The sequence below is a fragment of the Salvelinus sp. IW2-2015 genome, unplaced genomic scaffold (assembly GCF_002910315.2).
Source record: "Salvelinus sp. IW2-2015 unplaced genomic scaffold, ASM291031v2 Un_scaffold3137, whole genome shotgun sequence".
NCBI lineage: Eukaryota > Metazoa > Chordata > Actinopteri > Salmoniformes > Salmonidae > Salvelinus > Salvelinus sp. IW2-2015.
The window spans coordinates 1-9,690 of NW_019944426.1; the positions used below are offsets into that span (position 1 = coordinate 1).

Genomic DNA, 9,690 nt, shown 5'->3' on the forward strand with positions numbered 1-9,690 from the left:
GTTAAGTCGGACGTTTACATACACCTTAGCCAAAAACATTTAAACTCAGTTTCCAATATCCTGACATTTAATCGAGTAGAAAATGTCCCCTGTGTCCTTAGGTCAGTGTTAGATATCACCACTTGTTTATTTTAAGAATGTGAAATGTCGCAGAATAATAGTAGCGAGAATAATGTTATGTCAGCTTTTAATTTCTTTCATCACGATTCCCAGTGGGTCAGAAGTTTACATACACTCTCAATTAGTAATTTGGTAGCATTTCCATTTAAATTGTTTAACTTGGGTCAAACGTTCGGGTAGGCTTCCACAAGCTTCCCACAATAGTGGTGTGAATTTCTCCCATATCCTCCTGTACAGAGCTGGTGTAACGAGTCAGGTTTGTAGACGCTCCTTGCTCGCACACACTTTTCAGTTCGCCCAAAAATGTTTTTTTTTTTTTTTTTTTTTTTTTTTTTTTTTTTTTTTTTTTTTATGCGTTGAGGTCAGGTTTCATTTGGAGCCACTCCAATACCTTGACTCTGTTGTCCTTAAGCCATTTTGCCACACTTTGGTAAGTATGCTTGGGTCATGTCCATTTGGAAGATCCCATTTGCGAACAAAGTTTTTACTTCCGACCTGATATCTTGAGATGTTGCTTCAATATATCCACATAATTTTTCCATCCTCAGATTGCCATCTATTTTTGTGAAGTGCACCAGTCCGCCCCTTTTTGCGCAAGCAAAGCACCCCACAACATGATGCTGCACCCAACCCGATAGCTTCAACAGTTGGGAATGGTGTTCTTCGGCGTGCAAACCTCCCCCTTTTCTCCACAAAAATTAACGATGGTCATTATGCCAAACAGTTCTTATTTTTGTTTCATCAGACCAGAGGACATTTCTCTCAAAAGTACAATCTTTGCCCCATGTGCAGTTGCAAACCGTAGTCTGGCCTTTTTTATGGTGGTTTTGGAGCAGTGGCTTCTTTTCCTTGCTGAGCGGCCTTTCAGGTTATGTCGAATATAGGACTCGTTTTACTGTGGAGATAGATACTTTTGTAAACTGTTTCCTCCCAGCATCGTTCACAAGGTCCTTTGCTGTTGTTCTGGATTGATTTGCCACTTTTCGCCATACCAAAGTACTTATCTCTAGGAGACAGAACACATCCCCTTTCCTGAGCAGTATGATGGCTGCGTGGTCCCATGGTGTTTTATACTTGCGTACTATGTTTGTACAGATGAATGTGGTACCTTTTCATGGCGTTTGTGAAATTGCTCCCAAGTATGAACCAGACTTGTGGAGGTCTACAATTTATTTTCTGAGGTCTTGGCGGATTTCTTTTAATTTTCCCATGATGTCAAGCAAAGAGGCACTGAGTTTGAAGGTAGGCTTGAAATACATCCACAGGTACACCTCCAATTGACTCAAATGATGTAAATTAGCCTATCAGGGCTTCTAAAGCCATTACATAATTTTCTGGAATTTTCCAAAGCTGGTTTAAGAGGCACAGTCAACTTAGTGTAATGTAAACTTCTGACCCACTGGAATTGTGATACAGTGAATTATAAGTGAAATAATACTGTTCTGTAAACAATTGTTGAAAAATGAACTTGAGTCATGCACTAAGTAGATGTCCTAACCGACTTGCCAAAACTATAGTTTGTTAACAAGAAATGTGTGGAGTGGTTGAAAAACAAGTTTTAATGACTCAACCTAAGTGTATGTAAACTTCCGACTTCAACTGTAAGTGTGTTCTTAACCTTGGAGATGGTGACACACTCCCAGTGGTAGCAGAGTAGTGACTGGCTGTCCAGGTTCATGTTGGGATCATAGCTCTGCTCAGCATCAGCTGCAGGTCCTGGGTCTTGGACCACACCCTGAGAAGTACACATCAGAAATCACTTATTCAAGTGCAGTAAAAATTGATAACATTTCATGATCTTAAAACAAAACAAGGGATGTTGTTTTATTTTCCCTAAAAGGAGAAGTTCGGATTTTACAAAACTGATGTTAGATGGTTCCTCACCATGAAAGTAGCTACAATGGACTATGGATTACAGTTTTCTCCTGGCCATGAAGTAGTCTACAATGGGCTAACGGATTACAGTTTCTCCTGGCCCATGAAAGTAGTCTACAATGGACTACGAGTTACAGTTTATCTCCTGGCTCCTGAAAATAGTCTACAATGGACTATGGATCACAGTTCTCCTGGCCCATAAACCTACCTTCAGGTTGAGGAACCATATAATAGAGTTTACAAATACTGAACTCCTCCTTTAATATTTTTAATCTTATTTTTATCTTGGCCTGCAATCAGTGATTTTATTGTGTTATTTAGACAGCTATTTTTATTGTAAAAAAAAAAAGAACTACTCCTTCAACGGCATCTGCCCCTCTTACCTGTAGGTCCCTCCCTCTATGATAGGTACCAGGCGGGCGGCCATGACGGTCAGCTGTAGACAGGCAGCCTTCCTCAGGGGAACCCCCTGGTAGGACAGGGAGAACACCAGCGAGTAGTTCCCCGAACGCAGAGCCATCTTGGGCACCGAGAGCTGCAGCCGTCGCACGTCTACTTCCCCCGGGAGAGGGATCTTAGAGGCCAGAGGTGCTGCCACCTGGAGGTCGGAGGGTGAATAGAGTCACAACGCATCATCACCACAGTTTTTGCTCTGTACTGAAAGTGCTCCATCTTGAAAACTTGACTGCTGAGGTGCAACAAGRGACCCTTCACAAAGCCCTGGCCCAGAACTTTTCCCCCGAGGTTGCAACAGTAACCAATGGGTCGGGGCTTAGCGAAGGGTCAATMGTTTGAGATTGTATTATTGACAGTGGATAATCAACACAATACAGAACAACATATTGATTTAAGGTGTGGTACCGAGTGGTCGTGGTTGCAGTGCGGGGTGGAGAAGATCTCCCAGAGGTACTGGGCTCCGTAGCGGATGCAAGCCTTCAGGTCCACGCTAGCCTCCACCAGGGTGGGCTGGTAGCGCCAGATGGCTAGCCTTGGAGCCTGGACTACCTGGACCTCTGGCTCCTCACACTCCAACACCCCGATGGTCACCTCCACCCTGGCTACCACCCAGCTCACCAAGTTACTACAGTTCACCTAGTGGTGGGGAGGAGAATTACGGTCAATCTGTGTTTATAAGATTTGTGTTTGTTATAAAATGGTATTGGGGGTTGGTTTACAGTAGAAAAGGGAAATTGGGTTTGCTGTCATTCATACAAAATCAAGAAACACATGAAAACAAACATGTAAAAAACATGTTGATGATAATAAATAAATAATGTAAACCTAGTGTACCTGGACCAGGTATTGACCTGGGAACATGTACACATGTTCAACAGAGGAGGTGGTAGAGAGCAGGGGCGCAGAGCCYTCCCTAAAGTCCCAGAGGTAGGTAACGGGTGTGGATGGAGGGGCAACGCCCACCGTCAGCATCACCGTCTTGTTGATGAAGGTGTCTCTGGGCTGGGCCTCCACCCGGGCCTCCGTCAGAACGTTCTGCACCTGGATGTGCCATGTGATGTTCTGGCCGTTTAGCAGGTTGAACGCCCTGGATGCATTAAGACAGATAGAATTTAGCAGATAGAAAACACAAAGCAACATGTAACAGAGTGTGTAGGTTTTCATATTGGTGACCCCGGCGGGAATCGAACCAACAACCTTGGCATTGTTCGTAGGGTTACAAAATGACAGTAACTTTCCCCAAATTACCAGCATTTACAAAAATCCTGGTTAGAAGATTCCCGAAATCAGAAGAGAATCAGCAGGATATCCTGGAACCTCCAACCAGAATGTCTGTAAAACCTGGGAATTTTGGCGTTGCAAAGGAAGGCTCAGTTGGTACTTCAACAGAGAGTATTGGTGGTTCTGGCAGAACCCACAACCTTTGTGTTGTGAGTCCCATATTCAGTTGGTACATCACCTCAACTAGAGGGTGAGTGACACGGCCTCATTTACAACAGACTTACAGTACAGACTTACAGTACAGACTTACAGTACAGACTTACAGTACAGACTTACAGTACAGACTTTTCAAAGCCTACATTTTGGTATTGGCGGCGTCAGCGGGAACTGATCCCTTTGCGTCACAAGCCCCGTACTCAGTTGATACCTTACCTCAGGTAGATGGTGAGTGACCCGGCCTGGTCGGGGTTGTAGGTCACCTCCTTCCCGATGTGGGGAAGGGGGAGGTGGTTAAGGTCAAAGGTCCACAGGAAGGTCACCGGGTTTCCTGTCAGGATGTCGGCTACCAAGGTCTTCTTGACGCCCACAGGCATGGCGGTGTCACAGCAGTCCAGGATACTCAGCATGCTCACTGGCTCCATCACCTCCACCTGCAGGTGGCGCCGCTCAGAACTCACCTGGGGAAATGATGAGATTACGGTAAAACAAGACAAAGAAAAACACAAACAAACATCAACTATCATATGAGAATATATGTCATGAAATTGTATTGAGTTGTAATTTTGTTTATCAACTACAACGATATTAAATGCTTAATAAAAATAAATAGTAATACAAAAAAGATAATCTAAACCCGATGCATTCTCCCCTGGAGTCCTGTATCTCACCTGGTTGTGTGCGGTCAGGTTTACCATGTAGGTGTCGACCCGGCTGAACTGGTGAACGTAGGTCTGGTTGAGGCGAACACGGTCGAGTCTCCGCTGATGCTGAGGATGAAGCTCACCTTCGTCCCTGACGCCTTGGCGATGGTAAACTCCACCCTCTCCCCGCCCGCCGCGATCCTCTTACTGGCCCTCAGCTCCAACCCCTGAATCTTATCCTGCACCGTCAACTCTCTGGAAAACGTCTCGCCGCTAACGTCGTTGGTAGCGTTTAGCATAACGGTGAACGGCCCTGGTTCACGGAAACGTGGGACACCGTCCGTCCAATCTCTGTTCTGCCCAGCAACAGCCAGGTCCAAGATACGTTGGTGCCGGTCCTTAATTCTCCGTGGAGGGAGACGTTGACGCCGGTGGCCACAAAGTTCTGCTCCGTGACATTAGTCGTAGAGAACGTCAATCCCGTTACCACTTCCTGGACGTAAATGACTCCGACACCGTCTCGGCGCTGACCTCATTGGACACTTCCACAGTAACGACCTTCACCCTGGACTAGTGAACCAATGAACCACAGAGGGCTCATTCCAGCCTAGAGCGCCCTCATCAGCCGACCACCGGTACTGCAGGTCCGAGCCTTTACTGGCAACACCGTCAGGTTAGTGGAGGAGTTGACCGCCACAGGGTTGAGCTGGTCTCCAGGTACAGCTCTCCAACCGGATCGAGGAACCTGGATGGTTCTGTTCACCGCAAGCGTTCCGAGGAGGTTGGTGGCCCGCAGGAAGACGTCACAGGGACCAGGGGTGGAGAAGTTGACCGGGATGGTCTTCCCGCTGAGGTTGAGCGCAGTGCTGACAGACTCCCTGAGGAGGTTCCAGCTAAAGGACATGTTGGTCCCTTCCCTCAGCGCGGCCTGGAGGTGGAGCAGACGGTTSGTGGCGTAGCAGCACCCCCCCTCGCCCCCCATCTCCTCCTCCGGCTGGATCTGCAGCCCCTCCAGCTCCCGCAGCACGTAGATGTACACGCTGGCCTGGGCTGAGCCCACGTCGCTCTCTGCCGTGACGATGACGTTGTACGTCCCCACCGACCGGAAGGTGTAATGAGTCTTCCATTCTTGGAGCCTGGGCGTGCAACCGTCACACAGGTTCCACGAAAACCGCACACCGTCGCCTTCCTCCAGGTGAGCCTTGAAGTTGACTGTGGCGTTTATGGGGACGTTGACCCGATCAGCGTTGACCACCAGGCCACGGATGGGTGCCAGGACTGCCACGGCAACCCGGGTGTGGTTGCTGCTCACCGGGTTTGCCGCCGTCAGCGTGACATTGAAGACTCCAGAGACGTTGTAGGCGTGTGTCACGTTCGGCCCGGGGGTGAGGGGCGTTCCGTCGCCGAAATCCCAGGTGTAGAGGATGGCGGGCGCCAGCGAAGAGGTGGTGAAGAGGTACACCTCCCTCAGAGTCAGGTTATTGGATCTAGTCCCGTTATGTTGGATCAGAACCAGTCCTACCGGCCGCTGGATCTGAATCAGAACGCTGTCGTTACTGCAGGAGATGTTGTTGGACACAGTGACCGTCACCAGGTACTGACCAGGGCTTTTATAGGTGAACACCATGTCCTTATGGCCCTGGACAGGTGTAGAGTCGTCAATCAYCCCAAAATCCCATAGGTAGGTGTAGTCGWAGTCTGGCCGKGCGCTGGCCCTGAACCGGCTCTCCTCCCCCAGTCTGAAGTTGCTCTTCTCTGGGGTCAGGGTCACGTTGGACACCGCCGGCTGGACGCACACCCACGCAAARAAGTTGGCCTTGTTGACGCCRCTGGACAGCAGCAGGGAGAGATGGTAGTCCCCGCTGCCCSAGTAGGAGTGGCTGATCCTGGGGCTGCCCAGGTGTGTCTGGTTGGGGGTCCCGTCCCCGAAGCTCCACTCATACAGGTGAGAGGAGGCATTCCCCGAAACGAAGGCCTGGAAGTGGACCTGGGTCAGCTCCCGGACGCAGCCCGCCGGCTCCAGCCTCACCACCTGCAGCACCAACACCTGGACAGGTACCAGGGTCCAGCGGGCGCTCACCGCGTTCCATGCCGTTCACGTTCACCGTGTAGTTCCCGTCTTTCACGTAGGTGTGCGAACCTCGGAATCCGCCGTCGTCACCATGGGACCGTCGCCCATGTCGAAGCTCCAGGTGACGTTGTTACCTTCCAGGTGTGCAGAGATCATCGTCGGGGTGTTGAGCTCGGTCGGGCGGAGGAGGTCGCCTTAACCTTTAATCTCCTCGTACACCAACATCTCAGCGCAGGCCTTCGTCCAGCTGATCGTATTATTCACGGACACACACACAGTTATGGACGCCACCTGTGGCCGACCCCGTAGGTGTGGTTGACCCGACGTTGAGGCCCTCCCTGGAGCGGAGCCATCGCCAAAATCCCACGTATAGACAATGCCATAGGCCGAGGGCAAGGCGTGAGCCTCAAAAGCTGCTGGTTTGGCCGGCCTGGAGGAGGCGGGGCTCTGTTTCTATGTCGACGTGGGTAAGAACACTGTAGACGTGCATGTCGATGCGCTGGGTTCTGTTCTCGTAGCGGTTAGACACAGACACCAGGACGGTGTACACTCCTACAGGAGACAGGGAGGGGAGGGGAAAGAGAAAGCATGACATTGTCCTCTTTTCCAAAATGTAACAAGACATTCCCAGTGACACTCCCAGATAGGTGTTGAAAATTAAATCATTGGAGGATTTAGATTTCCTGCTTATTCCCTCCTGAATCCGGAATCTTCTAAACGGTATTTCTGTAAAAACAGCTGTTTTTAAATAAATACTGTAAATATAGCATGAATACTATAAACCAGTAGAGAGGTGGATTAACAGACCTGGCTGGGGTACTTGTATTTGACTTTGTTGGGCAGGAGCACCTGTGTAGGGGAGTCTGGTAGGGGAGGACAGGGAGGTGTTGTAGGGAGGTTTAAAGTCATACTCCTGGTAACCTCCGTCTCCAAACGACCACCTGGGGGACAGGGCACAATACATCAATATACAACACACACACACACACACACACACACACACACACACACACACACACACACACACCACACACACACACACACACACACACACACACACACACACACACACACCACACACAGTCTCTGTGGTTGATAATGGCAGCCTTCTATGTGGGAAAGGGTTTTGATTTACAGTCTTGTGGTTAGAGCAGATTGCTGACAGGAAGTTCCCCTCCGTTTCCTCCTCCGTCTCTCACTCTACTTTACTCCACTCCTTCCCTCTCTCTCTACCATCGTACTCATCTGTCTCCTACATTACTCCATACTCTCCACTCTATCGTACTCCATCTCCTCTCCACTCTATCGTTACTACCTCTCCACCTCTCTCATCGTACCTATCCCTCCTCTCCTCTCGTACCTCCACTCCTTCCTCGTCATTCTACTCTCGTTCATCTCAGTGAGCGATCCAGAGTTTCCACTCCTCTCTCTCCAAACCTCCACTGCTTCTCAGACACTAGTTTAACTTTACAGAATGGTGTGGTGTGTCGTGTGTGTGTGTCAAAGAGAGAGAGAGAAAGAGAGATGTACATGTAAGTCTCAGAGAGATTAGACATGTATGAGAGACAGTCTCAGAGAGATGTAGACATGTATAGGAGACAGTCTCAAGAGATGTAGACATGTTTAGGAGAACAGTCTCAGAGGAGATGTAGACATGTTATAGGAGACAGTCTCAGAGAGATGTAGAATTTAGGAGACAGTCTCAGAAGATGTAGACATGTTTGGGACAGTCTCAGAGAGATGTAGAATGTTTAGAGACAGTCTCAGAGGAGAGTAGACATGTTAGAGACAGTCTCAGAGAATGTAGACATGTATAGGAGACAGTCTCAGAGAGATTAGACATGTTTAGGAGACAGTCCAGAGAGATGTAGAGTTTAGGAGACAGTCTCAGAGAGATGTAGACATGTTATAGGAGACAGTGTCTCAGAAGAGATGTAGACATGTTTAGGAGACAGTCTCAGAGAGATGTAGACATGTTTAGGAGACAGTCTCAGAGAGATGTAGACATGTATAGGAGACAGTCTCAGAGAGTGTAGACATGTTTAGGAGACAGTTCAGAGAGATGTAGACATGTATAGGAGACAGTCTCAGAGAGATGTAACATGTTTAGGAGACAGTCTCAGAGAGATGTTAGACATGTTTAGGAGACAGTCTCAGAGAGAGGTAGACATGTTAGGAGACAGTCTCAGAGAGAGTAGACATGTTAGGAGACAGTCTCAGAGAGAGGTAGACATGTTTAGGAGACAGTCTCAGAGAGATGTAGACTGTTTAGGAGACAGCTCAGAGAGATGTAGACATGTATAGGAGACAGTCTCAGAGAGATGTAGACATGTTAGGAGACAGTCTCAGTCTCAGAGGATGTAGACATGTTAGGAAGACAGTCTCAGAGAGATGTAGACATGTTTAGGAGACAGTCTCAGAGAGATGTAGACATGTATAGAGACAGTCTCAGAGAGATGTAGACATGTTTAGGAGACAGTCTCAGGTCTCAGAGAGATGTAGACATGTATTAGGAGACAGTCTCAGAGAGAGTGTAGACATGTTAGGAGACAGTCTCAGAGAGATGTAGACATGTTAGGAGACAGTCTCAGAGAGATGTTAGACATGTTTATGGAGACAGTCTCAGAGAGATGTAGACATGTTTAGGAGACAGTCTCAGAGAGATGTAGACATGTATAGAGACAGTCTCAGAGAGATTGTAGACATGTTTAGGAAGGACATTCAGTCTCAGAGGATGGTAGACATGTATAGGAGACAGTCAGGGCAGAGAGATGTAGACATGTTTAGGAGACAGTCTCAGAGAGATGTAGACATGTTAGGAGAACAGGCTCAGAGAGATGTAGACATGTTTAGGAGACAGTCTCCAGAGAGATGTAGACATGTATAGGAGACAGTCTCAGAGAGATGTAGACATGTATAGGAGACAGTCTCAGAGAGATGTAGACATGTTTGGAGACAGTCTCAGTCTCAGAGAGATGTAGACATGTATAGGAGACAGTCTCAGAGAGATGTAGGACATGTTTAGGAGACAGGTCTAGAGAGATGTAGAATGATTATAGGAGACAGTTCTCAGAGAGCTGTAAGACA

The 9,690-nt window shown here is 48.2% G+C and overlaps 1 protein-coding gene across 1 annotated transcript; it reads right to left on the reverse strand.

The window, feature by feature from the left end:
* Nucleotides 1-1,743: 1,743 nt before the first annotated feature.
* LOC112075398 (polycystin-1) lies at nt 1,744-4,640 on the reverse strand. Its single transcript, XM_024142404.2, has 6 exons — nt 4,560-4,640; nt 4,105-4,349; nt 3,286-3,538; nt 2,857-3,087; nt 2,379-2,593; nt 1,744-1,855 (listed from the first exon to the last, which is right to left on the reverse strand). The coding sequence occupies exons 1-6, from the start codon at nt 4,584-4,586 to the stop codon at nt 1,795-1,797; spliced, it is 1,032 nt and encodes a 343-aa protein (XP_023998172.1). The 5' UTR covers nt 4,587-4,640; the 3' UTR covers nt 1,744-1,794.
* Between the last annotated feature and the right edge of the window lie 5,050 nt (nt 4,641-9,690).